Genomic DNA, 22,904 nt, shown 5'->3' with positions numbered 1-22,904 from the left:
GAATTAATACCTATTCTTCTGAAACTGTTCCAAAAAATAGAAATGGAAGGAAAACTTCCAAACTCATTTTGTGAGCCCAGAATTATCTTGATCCCAAATTCAGACAAAGACCCCATCAAAAAGGAAAATTACAGACCAATATCCCTGATGAACATGGATGCAAAAATTCTCACCAAAATACTAGCCAATAGGATCCAACAGTACATTAAAAGGATTATTCACCACGACCAAGTGGGATTTATCCCTGAGCTGCAAGGTTGGTTCAACATCCACAAATCAATCAATGTGATATAATACGTTAATAAAAGAAAGAACAAGAACCATATGATCCTCTCAGTAGATGCAGAAAAAGCATTTCAGAAAGTACAGCATCCTTTCTTGATGAAAACTCTTCAGAGTATAGGGATAGAGGGTACATACCTCAATATCATAAAAGCCATCTATGAAAAACCCACAGCAAATATCATTCTCAATGGGGAAAAACTGAGAGCTTTTCGCCTAAGGTCAGGAACATGGCAGGGATGTCCACTATCACCACTGCTATTCAACATAGTACTAGAAGTCCTAGCCACAGCAATCAGACAACAAAAAGAAATAAAAGGCACCTGAATCAGGAATGAAGTCAAAATCTCACTCTTTGCAGATGATATGATCCTTTATGTGGACAACCCAAAAGACTCCACCCCAAAACTTCTAGAACTCATACAGGAATTCAGGAACATGGAGGGATATAAAATCAATGCACAGAAATCAGTTGTATTTCTATACAGCAACAATAAGACAGAAGAAAGAGAAATCAAGGAATCAATCCCATTTACAATTGCACCCAAAACCATAAGATACCTAGGAATAAATCTAACCAAAGAGGCAAAGAATCTGTACTCAGAAAACTATAAAATACTCATGAAAGAAATTGAGGAAGACACAAAGAAATGGAAAAACGTTCCATGCTCATAGGTTGGAAGAACAAATATTGTGAAGGTGTCCATTCTACCTAGAGCAATCTACACATTCAATGCAATCCCCATCAAAATACCATCCACTTTTTTCAAAGAAACTGAATAAATAATCCTAACATGGGTATGGAACCAGAAAAGACCCCGCATAGCCAGAGGAATGTTGAAAAAGAAAAGCAAAGCTGGTGGCATCACAATTCCAGACTTCCAGCTCTATTACAAAGCTGTCATCATCAAGACAGTATGGTACTGGCACAAAAACAGACACACAGATCAATGGAACAGAATAGAGAGCCCAGAAATGGACCCTCAACTCTATGGTCATCTAATCTTCGACAAACCAGGAATGAATGTTCAATGGAAAAAAGACAGTCTCTTCAACAGTGTTGGGAAAATTGGACCGCCACATGCAGAATAATGAAACTGGGCCACTTCCTTACACCACACACAAAAATAGACTCAAAATGGTTGAAAGACCTAAATGTGAGACAGGAGTCCATCAAAATCCTAAAGGAGAACACAGGCAGCAACCTCTTCGACCTCAGCCGAAGCAACTTCTTCCTAGAAACATCGCCAAAGGCAAAGGAAGCAAGGGCAAAAAGGAACTATTGGGACTTCATCAAGATAAAAAGCTTTTGCACAGCAAAGGAAACAGTCAACTAAACTAAAAGACAACCAACAGAATGGGAGAAGATATTTGCAAATGACATATTAGATAAAGGGCTAGTACCCAAAATCTATAAAGAACTCATCAAACTCAACACCCAAAGAACAAGGAATCCAATCAAGAAATGGGCAGAAGACACGAACAGACATTTTTCCAAAGAAGACATCCAAATGGCCAACAGACACATGAAAAAGTGTTCAGTATTGCTTGGCATCAGGGAAATCCAAATCAAAACCTCAGTGAGATACCACCTCACACCAGTCAGAATGGCTAATATTAACAAGTCAGGAAATGACAAATGTTGGCAGGGATGCGGAGAAAGGGGAACCTTCCTACACTGTTGGTGGGAATGCAAGCTGGTGCAGCCACTCTGGAAAACAGTATGGAGGTTCGTCAAAAAGCTGAAAATAGAGCTATGCTATGACCCAGCAATTGCACTACTGGGTGTTTACCCCAAAGATACAAATGTAGTGATCTGAAGGGGTATATGCACCCCAATGTTAATAACAGTAATGTCCACAATAGCCAAACTATGGAAAGAGCCAAGATGTCCATCAACAGATGAATGGATAAAGAAGATGTGGTATATATATTATTTGTATATATATATATATATATATGCACATAGAATGGAATATTATGCAGCCATCAAAAAGAAAATCTTGCCATTTGCAACGACGTGGATGGAACTAGAGGGTATTGTGCTAAGCGAAATAAGTCAATCACAGAAAGACAAGTATTATATGATCTCACTGATATGAGGAATTCTTTTTTTTTTTTAAAGATTTTATTCATTTATTTGAGAGAGAATGAGATAGAGAGAGCATGAGAGTGGGGAGGGTCAGGGGGAGAAGCAGACTCCCTGCTGAGCAGGGAGCCCGATGCGGGACTCGATCCCGGGACTCCAGGATCATGACCTGAGCCGAAGGCAGTCGCTTAACCAACTGAGCCACCCAGGTGCCCAGATATGAGGAATTCTTAATCAGGAAACAAACTGAGGGTTGCTGGAGTGGTGGGGGGTGGGAGGGATGGTGTGCCTGGTTGATAGACATTGGGGCGGGTATCAGCTATGGTGAGTGCTGTGAATTGTGTAAGACTGATGAATCACAGACCTGTACCTCTGAAAGAAATAATACATCATATGTTTAAAAAAAAAAAAAAAAGAAGATAGTAGGAAGGAAAAAATGAACGGGGGGAAATCAGAGGGGGAGATGAACCATAAGAGACTATGAACTCTGAGAAACAAACCGAGGGTTTTAGAGGGGAGAGGGGTAGGGGGATTGGTTAGCCCAGTGATGAGCATTAAAGAGGGCATGTATTGAATGGAGCACTGGGTGTTATACGCAAACAATTAATCATGGAACACTACATCAAAAACTAATGATGTTATGTATGGTGACTAGCATAACATAATTTTTAAAAAAAGAATATTCATCTGATTTTATTGTAGTACAGAACCTCCCCTATGCCCTCTGCTGGGCCTGGAGCCAAATATTCAACTCCTATTTTTGGCTAGAACACCTGTTCACTCCGATTCCTATCTGGGTTTTGTGATGTGGATGTTTGCTAGACATCTGCTTTTGCTTCAGCTTTCTGAGACCTAGGACGGTTCCATTGACATGAAAATCTGCTTTCCATTTTCAAAAATTTACCCATGACTCTGTTTATTGTCATAAAACAGAGTTTCAGGAGGGGGAATAATTAAGAACATCTCCTTTAACTCCATATCTCTGCACTGACTTGCTTAACATTGCACATATACCATGGAGGAAGCTGGCTTTGTTTGTTCCAGCAGCTATAATGAAATACCACAGACTGGGTAACTTCCAAACACAAGAAACACTTCTTCCAGTCTGGAGGCTGGAAGATCAATATCAGTGTGCCAGCATGGTCAGGCGAGGGCCCTTTCGAGGGGTGTAGACTTCTTATATTTCACATGAGGGAGATGGGTAGATAGCTCTGTAAGGCCTCTTTTATAAGGTCACTAATCCCATTTGTGAGGGCTCCACACACATGACCTAATCACCTACCAATGTTATCACACTGGCATCAAAATTTCTACATATGAAATCTGGCGAGACACAACCATTCAGACCAAAGCAGATTTGTCTTTTGATAAATAATCCCAAAAGGGTCAAATGTGCTTTTTTGCATGCTATTTCAATATCCCAAACTAGGAACTGAAGGAAGTTTTTTAGTTGTTTATATACACAACATTGGAACTACTGAGTAAAGGCATGATGGTTTCTACAGCACAATTCCATAGCAGCTGTTTTAGGGCTCCCAGACCTTCTTAAATGTAAACACATGTATAATAGGATATCTTTCTGCCTTAAAATTACCCAAAGAGCCATTCCCTATCCAGGTGACCCTAGATATTTGGATCTTTAACCAGATCTTCGGTTTTTCCCTTTCTGATTCCTAGATCTCTGTTCCAGAGAATCATGTGTATTGCCCCAATTACCTCAGTAGTAGCTTGTAGCATCCTGAGATGTCTCAGAATGACTTCAAAACGTAGAACTCTGGAAGTTTCTTGGGAAGAACTACCCACATTGAAAGTGATAGATGTGTCTCATTTATTTTTTTAACCCCCATTAAATTGCAGAATTAAATTGCAGAATCTCAAATCATCTATCCCCTGATGAGTCTGTGTATCCATGTGTTTACCAATTAGTCTTTCCATTTGTCCAGTGCTCCATCTTTCTTTCTCTCTCTTCTCTAGTCACCTCTATTAAATTCTCTTAGTTATGGTAGATGCTGACAAGCATTACTGCTTCTGCTGGACAAGTGGCTGCTTCTACCAGGTACCACTTCCTTCACCACATAGTGGTAGTGAGTGTTCTGAGAGACATTTTCTTAGAGGCAGCAAGACATCATTCCTTGCACTCTGATATTTTAAAGGCATTTTCTCCAAAACTTTTCTTCATGGTTTTTTGTGTTGTTGTTTTATTTTGTTTTGTTTTTTTCCCTAATGAGCTCTCTCCTGGGACACAGACTGAATCCATAGGAATTGTGGGTGCCCAAAAGAAAAACTAATCTGAGTAATTATGACAGCTCTCAGTATCATTTCTCAATTTACATGATTTTTCTATACACCTGACTTATAAATGCCATGATTTGGGCATATATCCACTCAGGAAAGAGAACATGGAAAGGTGTGTTTTTTTTTTTCTTTTTTTTTTCAATTTTAATGGACTTTACTTTTTTAGAATGCTTTAAAGTTTACAGAAAAATTATGCAGAAAATTCCCTCCCCATCTTCTTTCACAGAGTATGCTTCATTATTAAGATCCTGCACCAGTCTACGAATTTGTTAACAGCTGATAAGCCCATATCAATACATTATTATTAACTAAGGCCCATAGTTAAATCCACTAGAGTTCACTATTTGCGCTACACAGTTCTAGTTTTAACAAAGTGTGTGTTCTTTTTTTTTTTTTAAAGATTTTATTTATTTATTTGACAGAGAGAGACACAGCGAGAGAGGGAACACAAGCAGGGGGAGTGGGAGAGGGAGAAGCAGGGTTTCCGCCAAGCGGAGAGCCTGACGCGGGGCTCGATCCCAGGACCCTGGGATCATGACCTGAGCCAAAGGCAGACGCCCAATGACTGAGCCACCCAGGTGACCCCAAAGTGTGTGTTCTTTTAAAATAAAATAATTGAACATTTTAGCTAAAAACGATACTAAGACTGGTTTCAAATAGTCCACCATTCAAACTCCACATTTCAAACAACAAAAATGAGAAAAGTGTCTGTAACACAATTTTTAAAAAGATTTTATTTATTTATATGAGTGACAAAGAGAGCAAGTAGGAATGGGGCAGGGGGAGAGAATAGAGGGAGAGGGAGAAGCAGGCTCCCCGCTGAGCAGGGAGCCCAACAGGGGTTTTGAACCCAGGATCCCGGGATCATGACCTGAGGCAAAGGCAGATGCCTAACCAACTGAGCCACCCAGGTGACCCTGTAACACATTTTTTAACTTAGATCTTCAAACTCCCATTCTCATACATTTTCTTCTCCTTGCTTTTCAGTTTAGTCATTTTAAAAATAAAATGTCAGTTTTGTGAAAATTTGGATAATCTATATAACACACAATGACCCTCATTCTAACCTGGAGAGTGGGAGTGACTGCAAAGAGTCTTTGCAGGAGGTAAGGAGGGAATATCAACGTGTTCATTTCTACCTCAAGTCACTTTGTTCCCCTAGTATGACATGGTCTCCTTGTGCCTGGTGCTATGTATTCTCCATGTCCATTCCTCTAGATAAAAATTGGCTGAGACCCCACTAAGTAATTGGTTTATCAGACTTGGTTTTGTCTCATTATTAAGAAAGCTGCAAAATTGGATCTTTGAGCTATGTTAGAGAGCAAATAAGGATTTGATGAGAATCAGTAGCTAAGAGTGAAGAGCATGCATTTAATTAAAGTGTGGCCTGTGCTATCTATATTCATACCTAATGAGGAGACAGACCTGTAGGCTTAGCAAAGAAGGAACTCCTAATAGTATTAATAAAAAGCTAAGTATGTAGGTAAGGCAAGTTCTGGGTATTTTATTTCTTTCCAAAATCAGACATAGCATAAAAAAATATTTTTCATATTTTTGTCTTTGCATTAAACATTTCTAAAATCAATGGGAAATATTAAAAGTGTGATTATTTCATATATTGCTTTCCTTGGTGATAGTTAATTTAAAGAAAAAGAGTTCACTATGGTTAGAATTCTTAAGGAAAGTATTAATTAGTTAGACCTCAAAACTTATTTCTAAACTGAGAACAAATTAAGAATTATTAGCAGTTAGGTAAAACATAATTTGTAACTCTGTGACATTTTAATCTTTTTTGCCAACATGTAAAATGATGTGTGTTCCCAAGTCACATCCTAAATATGTTCCTTGGTAACTCATAAGACCTCCTAAACTGTTCCAATAAATAAATTAATGCTTTATTTTCAAATGATAGGATATAACATTTTTAAAGTTATTTTCTGATTAATCTAAGTTAAGAAAAAACCATATTCTTTTTATTCCAATGGAAATTTTGAATTAAGTTAAGCATATCATAATAATTAAAATGCTATTAAACAACACTTTATATTAGTTTTCTCAAAATTTGTTTTTATTGCATGCATATATCATTTTAACTTACATAATTTGAGATACTCATTCTGCTCTTGTTAAGAATTACAGTTTTTTAGAGTTTGGTTTAAAAATAAAAATTCAGAACTAGATAGTTCTTTGCATTTCTAATTATCTAATGCTTTCTATCAGTAAAACCATGAAAACAAAAAACAAATGAATCTCTTTTTTAGAACCCATAAATCTCAAACATGAAACCAGAAATATTTTAGAAGGAAACTTCCGGAATCCTCTATCCATCCATTCTGCTTTGCCTAATGATGAGTTATCCTATTTTGAAAGTCTTATTAGATGGAAATTTCAATTATACTAATAGATTCTCATTTCCAACTATATTGATTGTAGACTCAAGATGCATTTTTTTCTGCTATAGCTAGATCTTATTTCCTTTTATTTCTAGTGAACATAAATAGATCACCACTGTTATATTTTGAGGACCATAAGTCAACATGGCCTTTCCTAATAATTTTTTGTACACTCTCTTAATTATTAAACTCTACAGAAATGATGTCCACATAGCAATAAAGTTAGAGACAAAGTTATTTGTATATTCTTTCTTGTTACAAAGGACTCCATCTTAGTGTATTCCGTATAGATGGTACTCAGATGTTGATATGTGATCAGTTTACCTGTTAATAAAATATAGATAGATAGATGATAGATGATAGGTAGATAGATAGATGATAGATGATAGATAGATAGATAGATAGATAGATAGATAGATAGATAGCAATCGACTTAATGTGTCCAGGGTTCAATGGTAAGGAAAAAAAAAATAGAATCAATCTTAACATCAACAGTGACAATAGATCTGCATTTCCTTGGGGGAAAAAAAAATTGGTACATTAGGGACTTTTGGTATCTTGGGAGTATAACTCATGGACTACAAAACACATTCTAACCAAAAATAAAGAGACACTTGTTATGATGAACAAGGAACCCTCATTTTCAAACAGCTCTGTCCCTGTAGGCATGGGTGCCCACTTCAATTTCAGCCTGCATTAGGACTCTCTCTGTATGGGAAGCTCTAAGAGGCCAGCATGGATCTCAACAAGACTGCCCAACACTGACACAGAAGTAACCACTGGGAATAAATAGGGAGAAGAGTGCCAACATGTGAAGCAATATTATTTGATGGCATAAAATAATGCCTAATTTTTCTTAATTGCCAGATTTGTGCAAGGAGTTTCATATACATTGCTCCCATTCAATCTTTATAAAGGTAATTATTAGTTTGTTTTTACAGATGCATCAGAGAGGGACAGAACAAGTAAGTTCATTTGCCTGAAATTACAATGTTAATAAGTGGTCCAGCTAGGACTTGTGGACAGTTGTTTGTGAGTGTGAAAGCCCTCTAAACTGGGTACCCTGCTACCTTCCCACCATGTCACATGCCAAGCAACACTTTCCTAATGAGGAAACTTCAAAAGCTTCTTTCCTTCAACAATCTTCTTCATGCTTTGCATGGTGTGGGTGCAGCCCGGAATTGACTTATTTTATGTCCACGCTAGTAACATGAGAAACAAACAGACACAAGTGCTTCAGTGATCTAATTCTAGGCGTTTGGCTAAATAATTCTTTAACAGTCTTATTGGGTGTCCACAACAGACACCGTGGGATTCCCTTTCTACATAGATTAAACCTTGTAACACCAACACAGAAGTTACGGCTATATTGCTGAAGGCATCCTAAGACTGAAGCTAATCAGGGACCAAATACAAAATTTCTAGCAATGTCAATAAGTAATATAGATGAATAAAAGGAAAGTTATATGCACTCACAACATACTGTCACACCTATTCAATTTGTTTCTGAGTTTGGAACTCTATGTGAATCACTGATTTGGAATACAGAATGTGGTACATCAGCATGCTATTCTAAACCATCTACATCCTCTGAACTTGTGCCTTTTTCTGCCTATTTAAGTCCATTCTTAAACATTTAAATAATATCTCAGTCCCACTGAGGTATAAGTCAGTCTATTTGCTTAGGTAATTAGCAATGAGGACAAAAGCATCCAATCACTGTTAGAAAATGAGTGGAACTTAAGAATATTAGTGCCTATATTTCAAAGCTGATAAGGTTAAGCCTCTCAAAAAAATAAGTGTACTGTGAAGAGCCACACATAATTTGTGAAACAATCCTAAATTCCTTTTCTTTGAAAAAGAATGAACAGCATTAGGAAGTGGCATTATTAGCACATTCCAATCTTTCATGCCGCACTAATCTGTCTAATCAAAGCTACAGCACAGCTCCTGTAAGCATGCTGCCTGCCTCAGAAGGGCGAATTGCAAACACGACTCCATCTAACAGCATGTGGTTTTAAAAGAGAATGCACTTGGTTTTGCTCCCTGTATAATGAGTTTAAAATCAATTCGTATCTTTGAGAGGAGACTGAAGTTAAAATATCTTTGCTTACATGGCTATATTTAACATTTGCATCTGTATCGGCAGGACAGAGTGCTCTGTGCTGTTCTCTCATTTGTCTCAAACCCGTTCAAAAACACTGCTTTTTCTGAACATATTTGTAGTAAATTCAAGACTCAAAACACATATTTTACAGGATGTTCACCACAGAGTGGCGATACAGTGGCCCCAGTAAGACTTTGGAGACCAAGATAAGAGATGAATACAAACTGGGTGAGTTATTCCAAGCATGCACAATTGAGAACCCTCCCGTGCATCACTGCTTGTGGAACGGTGATTTCTCAAAAACACTTGAGGTGCGTCGTTGAGGTTTGAAATACACAAACCCATCAGAATAGTTTTCTCTAAATAGCTTTTAACAGAGAAGCAATGCATTCAAACACAACCCTTGAACATAAACTTTTGAACTTAATTTCTCCTCTATCCCTTCCCATGTGAGCTGCTACAGAAATTCAGTGAAGGCTCTATGAATCTTATTTAATCAACCATGATGAATGTTTCCCAAATGCCTAACACCGTCTTATTCTTTTTGTATCATGTTTTATGTCTGTCCGCAACAGAAGCCCTTCAACCTTCCAGCTTCTCCCAAAGTGTGGTTTACAGGCCACCTATAATAGAACCACTTGGGCTGATTGTTAAAATCCTAATTCCTGGGCCCACCTACACTGACTGAATTAGAATATCTGAGGCTGGGGCTTCAGATCTGCATATTGACCAACATCCAAAAATAAATAAATAAATAAATAAAAACCACAGGACACAACAACACACACACAAAAATTGATGGCCATTCTGCCTAGTGCTAATTCAGTATGCCTTGAGATTAAACTTCTCTAAATTTTGTCTCTTTCTCTTTCTCTGTCTCTCCTGTTAATGTCTCTCTGTCTCTGTCTCTGTCTCTCTCTCTTTCACACACACACACACACACACACACAGTCTTTATATGCTCTTCCAATTGACTCTGCTACTGTGTAAGATTTTACAGACAAATTCTATTGCTTATAAGATTTTAAACATTTGCAAAGAGTTAGAGATGTAGTTCACCTAGAGATATACCTCATGGACATTGATTGGCTGAGATTAATAGAAAAACTGAAAAAACACATAACAAGCAATGCTCAAAGTATTTCTTTGAATTACATTTCATCCTGGGTAGTACTCACAGACCTGTGTCTAATATGAAACACACACACACACACACACCAATTAAGAGATCATCTGAAAATCTGATTAGCACACTGGACCAATGTCACATCTACGTAACGAATAAATTGAACTGTGTTTAGCAATGCAGTAGATCCTTATTTGCACATGGGGAAAATTATGATATTAAGAAAAAGTAAAGAAAACTCACCACTTCTTCATGTCTGCATTTTCTCACATTAATTCCATTTATCTGCAATGAAAAGAAAATTATGGTTTCTCTTGGCGTGCTGTGAATTGAATTTATGTTTTGATTGCAAGTAGAAAATAAGGGTAAAATGTGTACCTGTAGAATAGCATCTCCGATAAAAAGCAGTCCTGAAAGTTCCGCTGTGAAGGAAGAAGGGCAATTATTATGCATCAACTATTTTCTTCATACAGATGAAAGAGTTTTATAATTAAGTAAAATCAAAATTGATACAAGGAAAACATTAAATGTTTTATACAGATAACATCTTAAAAGATCCACAAATAATAGGAATGCAAAAACAATTGTATGGTTCTGCCCAAACATCGGAACACCTATTTCCATTTAATCCTATAATTTCAGACCTTACAGTTGCCCAAAACTGGTCACTCTTCTGGATGGATGACTAAATTTTCTCATGTACTTATAATATTAAGGTATCTATGAAAAAAATTTTATCTAGACATTCAATCCATCAACTATGGGGATCAACTCTGATTTTCTTTTTGAACATTAGATTATCTTACTGATTTCAGTCATTGAAACAGTTGCTTTACATCTTTGGTGTTCTCTAGATGAAATTTCATGACAGGCTGTTAAACTGCATATGAGAACTGAAAAAATATGTGTATCAGGAATTGCCTTATTTGATGGGACTTATTATCATTAAATTTGTCTGTGTGTTTGTTTAATGAAACAATTTAAAAGCTGTGTAGTCCCTAATTTATACACAGTCACATGTTCTCTTATCTTTCATCCTTGCTTTCCTATGAGTGAAACCCTCCCCTGGAGTAATAAAGTGATAGAGTCAGGAATCAGACTTGGCCACTTAACTCTCTCGTCATGGGGAACTTGGAGCTAGTCAATCACATACGAATTTATGGTTCCTTAATACGACCTATTCTTCAGTAAGGATGGCTTACAAAGGAATAGTTACTATGTAATTCTCTAAACACTTTACCTCTTTGCTCCTTGGAGATTTTTGAAATGACAACTGGAATATTATGTTCTGCTCCCCCCTGCAAGAGAAAATCACATACTGTGCTTTTTAATTGCAAGAAAATATGCAGCCTTTAATTAGGAAACTATACATGCTATGAATAATATGTTAATGGACACCAAATACCATATGAATAAACTTGTGGAATTTCTCTACTCAGCAGACACAGCTCCCAAAAAACTTATCCACCTATTTAGAATATACCATGACATCTAGTAATTAATAACAGTTGACTTCGAAAGCTTTTGTTTTTCAAATAAAAATTGGAAATGCCTTAAATAGGCATTCTCTTCAATGTGTAGCATGCTGCCCATTGTAGAAATTCTTATTTAATGTTCAAATACCAGATAATTATGTATTTCCATTAACTAACTAAGTTGTTCTATGCTGGTGACCAAGCACAGACCCCTTGGGATGCTAAGTGACTAGAGAGATCTTTACCTGCACAAAATGATACAAAAAATCAGAGTGTGCATATGCATGATGGGAAAGGGATCATCTGCATTTCTTTAATTAATATTAGATTCCTCCTTGTGTGAAAGCACATATGAAACAATTAACAGGACAAAATAAACTGACAAGAACACTGTAGTAATTCTTCAAATAATTGACCAAATGAGATATGAAATAATAAAAAAATAAGTGAGACTAATATGGAAGGAAACAAAATAAAGCCTGAAACAAGTGCATGAAAATTCTGTTTTGATAATACAGAGTTGAGAAGTTTGAAACCAACAGTTGAAAAATCAAATAAATGCATTAAAGAATAAAATGGGGCGCCTGGGTGGCTCAGTTAGTTGGTTAAGTGTCTGCTGTCAGCTCAGGTCATGATCCGGGGATCCTGGGATGGAGTCCCATGTGGGTCTCCCTGCTCAGCAGGGAGTCTGCTTGTCCCTCTGCCTCAGCCGCTCCCCTCATGCTCTTGCTCTCTCCCCCTCTCTTGCTCTCTCTCTCAAATAAAGAAATAAAATCATTAAAAAATTATTAAAAAACTAATAATAAAAAAGAATAAAATGTCAATTATAAAAGAAGTATAGCACTTTTAACATAGGATAGTTGAAAAGACAATCTAAAATTCCACTGGGTTTCTCTATCTTCAGAACACGTAAACTTCCTAAACCTTTTTTATTTAAGAATAAAAGTTATTTTAGAACTATATTTTTTCCAAGAATGTCAATTTTTAACACTGAATTGCCAATATATTTAAATATAAGATGGGCAATAGTTTTTGAGAAAAGTAGTGATAGTCAACATTTTCTTGGCAAGTAGTCCTTTTTACTTCTAGAATATTAAAGAAGAGGCATGATAAATAAAATATTGAAAACTGTCTTCCTCAGACTGAAATTCAAACCCACTGCTAACTCACTTTACTCAGTACTTCCTACCAACCAAATATTCACCCACCCACCCTCACTAGCTCTGTGAAGTCTCTGGCCTAAGCGACATGGCTCCTAATTCTGTTTTGCCTTTTGGTCAATATGCCCATAACAAGCACAAATTCTGTTTAAGATGACTTCTCATTTGATCAAAAGATATGATTTGTGACTGATAGTATAGTTGAAATGAGTGCTTATTTAGCACACAATAGACCCTGAATACAAGGTAGTTATTATCCTAATTAATCTATCAACCAAGATTTATGAATAAAATTACATGGTATTAAGGGTGGTAAATAAGCTTAGCACTAATCCACTCTAAGACCCTTAATATTTACTAGTTAGTGTTCCAAGTTTCCAATCCCCTTTTTCTGTTCTATTCTTTCTTTCCCATTATACTTACCAGCTTCCAACCTACAATTATCTTTATTTCTTATATTTATTATTCATTTTCATTCTTCTTCCCCCATCCACAACTAGAACGTAAGTTCCAAGAGGGCACTGAATTTTTTTGGTAGTTTGTTTCACACGTTGATGTAAACCCAGTGCATAGAATAATGTCTTTCTTTTGTATCTTTGAAATGTTTGTTGATGAATGAATGAATGAATAAATAAAGTCAAAAGCCTTTCCAAGCCTAAGATAGACCTATTCTTGTAAACATATTACAGAATGATTTTAAGTAGAAGCTAAGAATATACAATGAAATTAAATGCCCATGATTACAGTTAGTTTCTAGAGATACTTGGAAATTGGAAAGGATTTTAAGAATACATCTCCATTTCTTAGAAGAAAAAACTAGTTAACAGAGATGAATCATCCACCAATGAAGGTTTAGGTGGTATAAAAAGAAGAAACAAACTCATCCAGATATTTTATGGTTCAGATATTTTGGGGCAGAGAGTGACATTGTTTATGTCCCTCTTGTCTGTGTGGCTGTCATCAGAGTGTTTTTCTTCAGCTGTTTTTGTTTTTCACAGTTTTCTCTCCTTGCATTACTGAATCCAAAGATTTTCTTAGTGCTCAGATTTTTAATGCCAGGTACCATGGTAGGGTGGTGGGAAACCTCTCCCTGGGATCTATCTAGAGAAAAGACTTGAAATTGTAATTTCTGAGGGCCAGCTCAGTAACCCCATTCCTCCCTCAATTCCAGAGAGTTAGAACTATGTTTAAATGACAGGCTAAAACTAACCCCTATTTTGTCAACAGTTTTCTTTTTATGCAGACGTTAGGAGTTCTGAAAGAATTCTTCAATTAATTGCAGAAATTACTTTATTAATTAATTAGAGAGCAAATTTTTAGACAAAACTCAGGAGATAAAATTGGAACTTAAAATCACAGTACCTTAATTTATTGGATGAATTGTGAGAGCAGTCCAGTTCTATTAAAGTTAATAAGATTTAGCTCTGGACCTAAATGGGGAGATGTAAGGTTTTCCAGTCAGGAATTAAATAATGCAACTCATCCTGTTTAAAACAGGGGACAAGCTTCCTATTACACTTAGAATAAAACCCTCAATCATCAGCTGCCCCCTGTCTTATGGCCTCAGCCTGCCTTACTTACATCTTCATCCTTCATCACTCTGAGCACCAAAGGACATCATTATATAATATCCCCTTTGCCTAGATGCTTTTTTCTTTCACTCTTAACCTGGTAAACCCCCAACTCAAATTCAGAATATCAGCTGAAGGATCCCATTCATCAGTGTCTCCTTACTTGAAGCAATTCACTTCTGTAACACTGGATCCAGGCTATGATTTATATTATTTACATCACAATTTGATCAATATCTATTTTCCCACTGGATTACAAGGGGCATAAGGTCAAGACAGGTTTTCCTTTACTGGCTCTTCTCCTCAACCTACCCTTAGGCCAACCAGGGTGCAGGCTTGCGGTCCAGGTTTAGGGAATAAATGAATTAATTGAGCTCTGTTGTTCCAGTGTAAAATCAAAACTAGGGAAAATGAGGCAACATTCTACATTGCATCCCAGAAATTATTAAAGTATATACCATTCAATGCATAATTAAGTTTACAACCAGCTTTATAGGATCCAGGATATTAATTCCTATCTAAAGCATTTTGAGGAGGACTCTATACAAAGAATTTGCCAGTATAACTGAAATTCTACCAAATCAAACCCAGAATGTTCTTAGAGCATTGGAAACCTTGCCAGATAAATATTTTTAATTCAATATTTTCATTATTCCAGTTAATCAATCAATCATATTCTGGGCTCTAGGAGGAGAAAAAGAGACATAGACCCCACCATTATATACAAATTTAGAGCTAGGAAAATATTTGTAAACAGATAATAACAACACAATAATTAAGGTCAAGAGCCTAATGAACAAGTATGGGAGAAGCACCTAAAAGAATATGATCTGAAAGAAAATGGGAAAATATCCTTACCTATTTGAGTGCCATGCCTACCTCCTAATATCACTTAGTGTGAATTTGGCACAAATTAATGGTCTTTCCCACATACTATATTATTGCCTTCATATGAAAGTCCAAAGTAGGGAAATCTATAGAGATTGAAGATATAGTAGTAGTTGCTTAGAGCTGAGATAGGGAGACAGGGGGAGAAGGGGATGATAGCTCAAGGATATGGGGGAGACAAAAATGCACACATCTGTGAATATAATTAAAACCACTAACCTGTATACTTTAAGTGGTTAAGTTGTATGATAGGCAAATTATACCTCAATAAACTATTTAGTTTAAAAATGGTCTTTAAAATGAAAATTATCAGTGGTTTTAACTGATTCGTGGGGACTAATCCATAATCTTCAACCTATGCTTTATTACCTGCCTGGTATCCTCCTATTTCTATGGTGTTAAGGTATGTATCCATATTGTCTCTGGTAGAAACAGAAGAATCAGACTCAAGTAAAAAGAACAGAGAACAGAATGAGGAAAAATGTATGTAAATGTGGGTGTACTTATATCACCCACTAATAAATTAAAAGGAAGAAATTTATTTATTTTTTAAAATTTTATTTATTTATTTGACAGAGAAAGAGCACAAGCAGGGGCAGCTGCAGGCAGAGGGAGAGGGAGAAGCAGACTCCCGCTGAGCAAGGAGCCTGACGAAGGGCTCCATCCCAGGACCCCGGGATCATGACCTGAGCCGAAGGCAGGTGCCCCTAAAAGGCAGAAATTTATTATAGCTGCTATGAAGACATATATTTTTATTTGGTAAATTTGATACAATTAATACCAAGTACTTGATATTAAATTGTTTCCTTGATCCTGGACATATTGATCCATTTAGTTTAATTTTGAATAAACCAGAATGTAAATAATTTAGAGAGGAAACATTGCTTCTGTTCCCAAGTAGAGAGTTTAGAGAAAATTTAGTCTGGTTTCTACAGCTACAGAACATAGTTATTAACAGTAAGGACTATGTCATCTGCTTTGTGTGAGGTTTAGGCCCAGCTCTGCCAGGTACAACAATGGGTAAATTACTTAACCTCTTAATACTTAACCACATTATCTATAGAGGGATAACAATAGTTACCTTCTTTGCTGGATACTAAAGGCCAAATGAACCTGAATATAAAGTACGTAGTTCAGCATCTGGCACTTAAAGAACAGTTAATAAATACTTGCAATTATTGTTTATAAATGATAAGATTTTAATAATAATTATAATTTCATTCTTGATTGCTGCAAAGTTAAAGCTTTCATATAAAAATCACCTTTGATTGCAAGCATTTTCTTAATGGACATAGATAACATAGCCTTGTCTGTTGGAAAATAACTCCATAAAACCTTTTCTAGTAATAATAAACAAAACCCCCTTTCTCTAAAAAGTGATTTGTTAACTGACAATGGCCAGAGGTATGATTGAATAATATGCAAATATACAGTATTCTATTTTCAAAGAGATGGAAGATCAATAGGAGATAGTGGCTTGCTTTAAGGTGATTATCCATATGGTGATTCTCATAAGAATGAAGCAAAAATACAAGAATATTGGGTCCTATGTTGCAAAGCTTTGATGATTATTGGGGATAGGTGAGGGAGACCATTAAGATACTTTTGGAAATGGATAAGTTTCAGGTTAGTCCAGACAAAAGGGATGAGCACTTGAAAGAAAGATTCTACCAGAAGGCCAGAAGGCAGGCGTGATATGAGGGAAAGGGGGGCAGGAACTGAAGAGCTGGGAATAAAGGACAGAAAGGCCATAGGAATTTAGGAACTCTGGAAAACTAGACAAGGGCCCAAATCACAATGTCCTATAGGAACAATGAGAATATACACCAGCCAGCCTGATAAATCTGAGAGCTTCAAAGTGTGAAAATCAAAAACAAATGAAGACCAACCTTGAAAACTCTCTTAGCAGACAAATCCACTCCAGTCATACAAAGTTTCAGTTAGCTTATTTTGCAAGGCTAGCTTGACCCAAGCCATTTCTTGTTTATGCCTCTAGATATCATAAGTAAAACTTGAACTATTTCCCAAGGTTGGTATGAGGTAACCACTAACCAGTTCCCTATCATTTAAGAAAATTGTAATATTATAACCAATCCCTGTGAAGAATAAACAGTCACTGCCTTCCCACTATATAAGTTGCTCTATAACAATATACCCTGAGTCTCATTCCATGTTTTGGTTTGAGTGCTCTTGCTCTGCAAACTGTCTTTTTGGTGGGTGCACATAAACTTTTACTAATCACTACTTCAATGATTCATTGTTTTTACTTCTGCAATTTCTGAACTTTTTACAAAAAGAAGCAGTTTCAGTCCAAGAACAGAGAAGATTATGTGATTATAAGTGGAAAGTTTTGGCATCTTTTTGTTCAGTTTTTGGATAATGATCTTTTGGAAGTTTGAAAATGTAAATAAGAAGAACTTGACATTTGATTGAGTGACAAACAAAAACAAGGGTCCTCTGCCTGGAGAGTATTGGGGAACAAGAACATTGTAGATGGACAGGTAACATCAAGGCTTAAAGGACATTGGTAGCTTCAGGGACATCATACTGCCCACAGTCTATAGCCACTAGGGCACATTAATAAACAAAGCATTAGTGCCTCTCTGTGATGTTGCCCACCAGCTTTTGTAGCACTGACCACCACGTGGGAAAAATGAGGAGTTGCCACCATACACAATCGTGACAGAAGCAGGAAAAGCCCATGAGCCAAGATTTGTCAGGAGCACAGAGCATGGCCAATTGGCTTTGACTTGTGACAACACATGTTGGAGTGTTTTAGTGTTTTCTGACCAAAAAAGAGACATTTTTTTGCCCTTTAGTCAGGTTTTTGCAAATAATTTTTTAGAAGGTAAAATTGAAATAACATCACCATATGTTCTTAGTACAATGAAATTCAGGAGCACCTGTAGGAGTCTTCACTATATTGGTTAATGCCATTTTAATTGTCCGACATGCACTCTTCCTTCTGTTATCTCCAGTTGATATATTCCAGGTTTTAAGTCAATAATTCTCACTGCAAAATCTCCAGTGTGTGCCAGAAGTGATTACTTAACCGGACCAAATAAGGATAAGATATATTTTTATATATTTATGTGAATAATTATATTATCAGCTCAAATTGCTCCAGCAATAGGTACACTAACAAATAAATACATAAGAAAATAAGTAAATGGTCAACATTAAAATATTAATTCTGCATTTAGGTTAAAATGATTTCTTAAACTGTTCATTCTGTATATAGAGTATATATATAACATGAGATATATACACATATATATATATATATATATATATATATATGCCCACACAAACAGAATGAAAGATCATCTTTTTTTAAGATTTTATTTATTTGAGAGGGAGGGAGAGAGAGACAGAGAGAGTGAACAAGCAAGAGCACAAGAGCAGGGAGAAGGAGAAACAGACTCCCCACTGGCCAGGGTTCGGGGCTTGATCCCAGGACACTGGGATCATGACCTGAGCCAAAGGAAGACACCTAACCAACTGAGCCACCCATGTGCCCTGAAAGATAGTTTAAAAATAAAAAAGCAAGTGTCAGGGGTAAATATTAACAAAAACAAATTGGAAAAACCTAAAAGGAAACTTTTCAGAATGATTGGGTAATATTCTAAATAAAAATATTAATTTTAGTATCTATGGTTAGTGTGTCATAAGAATGGTAAAATAATTGCCTTTTTTTGTTAGAATTTTAATATATGGCACAGATCACAATTCAAATACTGCTTTTGTGGTCAATATTATGAATGGAAACTATACACTCATTTGATTTACAAAATTACTTATTTAGGTGTAAGAGTTTTGTTTGGATTGGAATAATGAAAATATTAAATGGATATAATTCATTTGGCAAAATTCTTGATGTTTTAAAAACTGTTTAGGTTAAAATTGTGCCATTTTAGTAAAAATAAATTACATTGTATTATTGGCTTTAAATTATAAATGGAAATAGAAAAAAATAGAAAAGAACATTTCCAGCCTGCCCAAAACTAATGTAGCTCCACCATCAGAAATAGAGTTGGAATGGCTGCATGGCTTAGTTGGTTAAGCATTAGACTCTTGGCTTTGGCTCAGGTCATGATCTCCCTATGGGTAGTAGGACAAGCCCATATTGGGCTCCCCAAGTCTGCTTCTCCTGTGCCCCTACCCCTTGCTCAAGCACACACATACACACACACACACTCTCTCTCTCGCTCTCTCACGCGCACGCGTTCTCTCAAATAAATAAATAAATCTTAAAAAAAAGAAGAAAGACAGAAAGAGAGTCAGGCCTGATAGGTGAAAATGCTTATCTCAAATGAAACCAGCTCTCACGAGTGGATTTTATTCACACTTAGCTTTTGTTCTCTCTCGTGGACTTTTTACTATCTTTAGTGGTACCTTTAAATCCTTCAAACAATCCCAATAAATATCACAGCAAAAACAAAAATCATTTCCACATCCTATAACTTGTTCTGCAAACCTTCCTGGTTTTAGCTGATGATAGATAAAGGACAGTTAAATATATATTTTAAAACTAACATTTTATGTAGTAATATTCTTATCACTTGACAACACAATGCTGTTCCACAGTGGTACATTTTTCTAAGTCATTTTCATAATGTCAACTAGAACTGATAGTCACCAAATTTAGAGTTCCACTTTCCAAGCATATATAAAATTCCATGAAATATATACCTGAGATGTATGATTTTCACCCTACATAGGCAAAATACCCAACCCAATTTTTAAGATAAAGTTAAATTTCATTTATCTATGCAGAGATGTAGATTTCTAAAGGGCATTTAAAGACATTGAACTAACCTTTATAATATTTATGTAATTTCTCATCCTTTTAAATTTTCTATTTGTTTCAGTGGTGACAAATTGCAGGTGTGGTACATCTTTACTAGTCAACCATATACAGGGAAAAAAAGGCCTTTAAAATTTAATAATAAATCGGGCGCCTGAGTGGCTCAGTTGGTTAAGCCACTGCCTTCGCTCAGGTCATGATCCTGGAGTCCGGGGATCGAGTCCCACGTTGGGCTCCCTGCTCAGCAGGGAGTCTGCTTCTCCCTGTGACCCTCCCCCCTCTCATGCTTTCTCTCTCTCACTCTCTCTTTCAAATAAATAAATAAAATCTTAAAAAAAAAAAAAAAGAAATGTTCGGGGTGCCTGGGCGACTCAGTTGGTTAAGTGTCAGCCTTCGCCTCAGGTCATGATCCTGGAGTCCCAGGATGGAGCCCCGCATTGGGCTCCCTGCTCAGCAGGGGGTCTGCTTCTCCCTCTGACGCTCCCCCCTCTCATGCTCTCTCTGTCTCTATCTCATTCTCTCTCTCAAATAAATAAAATCTTTAAAAAAAATTAATAATAAATGGAAGTGAACAGGTATGGTCATTTTTTAAATAAATCAGATGATAAAATTCTGTCTATCCTGTCTACTTGACATTGTGACATGAAAATTTGCTGGTTTCTTAAAAAAAGGAAAACTAACCAAAAGAAAAAGAGGAATAAAATCCAACTAATACTTAACTATTAAGAGTGTAAAACTTGGGGCGCCTGGGTGGCTGAGTTGGTTAAGCGACTGCCTTCGGCTCAGGTCATGATCCTGGAGTCCCGGGATCAAGTCTCGCATCCGGCTCCCTGCTCAGCGGGGAGTCTGCTTCTCCCTCTCACCCTCCCCCCTCTCATGCTCTCTTTCTCTATCTCATTCTCTCTCAAATAAATAAATAAAATCTTTAAAAAAAATGTAAAACTTATTCTTGCTCCATTCACTGAAGGGGCAGTATCTCCTACTCGGGCTGGTTAGAGGAAGATATGCACACAACAACACCATATCTGACGTGTTAGATGACACCAGAGAGAGAAAGTGAATGACCTATATTCAATACCAGGTAAAATTCCCAAGTACTTTTTCTAAGAGTATTTCTAAGTCAAAAGTTGACCAAGGTTTTGTGAGAACCTACCTAATTTACATCTCATTCCAAATATTGAACAGTTTGCTATAGCCATTCTTGTCTAATTAGTAATCAGCAAATAATCAAAATACACAGAAATGCAGGTATTATGGCATGGTCTTTAAGGATAGACTGAAAATACAGGCTACCTTTATGCTTAATCCAAATCCTCCTACAGTTTGTCTTCTAATGGTCACCGTTCTTTCCTGAAAGACAGGATTTTAAAAGAAGTTAGCATTTCTTAATACTATACTTACACACCACTTTCCTTCTCTGGATTCTGTTTTTGTTCCTTAAAAAAGAAATATTTTGTGACACCATACAGGCTCTAATTCTTGCAACAAATGGAGTATTTTGTAATTTTCAAATCGAAGGTTAATTTGTCTAGATAAAAGGGACTGTACTGTTATTAAAATTCTAAATTCCCCCAAAATAGGTTCCATTCAATGATTCTTTGGACATATTTTGGAATTCTAATTTTTATCTTCTCATTTTCTCATTTTCAGACTATATATTCTTGTTGTCTAAGAGATGACAAGTTTGGGTTACATAAAAATAACTCTATGTCAATGGTAAATATAATCTTTGTCAACCAAGGTCTTATCTCCATCAGTATCAAGTCATCTTGCTTGCGGAAATTTGAGAGCTGAGCTGGGAGGCTGCCATGTCCCAGCACATTAATGATTCATGTGTGTGTCTAGAATTGAAACTCTGGATAAACCAGGTTTAAAATGATTGCTTATTTGAAAAAAGAATGGACTTTACAACTAACTAATAATGACAATGGAATTATCAATTTTCAAGGCAGAGGAGAAGCATGTTGAAAGTTTGAAAGCTTTTATTTATAATCTTCTCCACTTACTTATAACTTTCTCATGTTTTTGAACCTCCCCCATCCATAATGGTTTGAGACCCCCTCCCCCTTCTCCTGCTATACTTGGGGTAGATGTTCGTCCCCACAGATGCCCAACTGATTTGACTATATTACCCACTCCCAAATACTGTTCTCTTTCTTATAGATTTTTTCCTTTACTCCCTGGTTTTAGAGGGGCTATGTGAAGCAAATTATATTATTTAAAAAGAACAAAGAGAAAACCTGGAAAACATGTGCTTCTGATGGCTCTTCCTAAATATTTTAAGATAGCATAAAACCTCATCATTTTGGCAGTTACAACATACCTTCATTTAGCCAAGGTTTTAGATTTCATAAACAAAAGCAAAAAAAAAAATAAATGCTTAAAGAACAAGATCACTATACCAGAAATTGAGGTATATTAACTGTTATTTATTTTGAATTAAAAAGTAAACTTTTATGGTTGGAGATTGGTGCAAATGAGTAGCACTTAATTATCTAAATTTTCTTCCTTTTTATCATATCCTAAGTAATTTGACCTATTTTAAAACTACAGATTTTACTCTTATAAAATCATCTAATTATGTTTTCAAGCCAACATTAAAATTACTTACACAAAGTAAGTTTATAGGTACTTTACAATTTATGCAAAGCAATATGAAATATAAAACACATTATTCATGTTAAATAATACCATAAAGTTTACTTTTTTAT

At 36.1% G+C, this 22,904-nt stretch overlaps 1 protein-coding gene across 2 annotated transcripts in view; it reads right to left on the bottom strand.

Moving 5' to 3' along the window:
• Window positions 1–22,904, bottom strand: part of SNTG1 (syntrophin gamma 1) — a 342,258-nt gene that overhangs the window by 268,232 nt on the left and 51,122 nt on the right. For both annotated transcript variants that reach the window (XM_021688424.1, XM_021688425.1), the window contains exons 3-6: window positions 21,487–21,543; window positions 11,533–11,590; window positions 10,671–10,714; window positions 10,536–10,577 (exon numbers count right to left, since the gene is read on the bottom strand). In XM_021688424.1, the coding sequence (XP_021544099.1) occupies window positions 10,536–10,577; window positions 10,671–10,714; window positions 11,533–11,590; window positions 21,487–21,543 (201 nt within the window). The remainder of the gene's footprint in view (window positions 1–10,535; window positions 10,578–10,670; window positions 10,715–11,532; window positions 11,591–21,486; window positions 21,544–22,904) is intronic.

The sequence above is a fragment of the Neomonachus schauinslandi genome, chromosome 4 (assembly GCF_002201575.2).
Source record: "Neomonachus schauinslandi chromosome 4, ASM220157v2, whole genome shotgun sequence".
Taxonomy (NCBI): Eukaryota; Metazoa; Chordata; class Mammalia; order Carnivora; family Phocidae; genus Neomonachus; species Neomonachus schauinslandi.
Note: the sequence above shows the minus strand (reverse complement) of the source record. Positions and strands in the feature narration are given on the sequence as shown.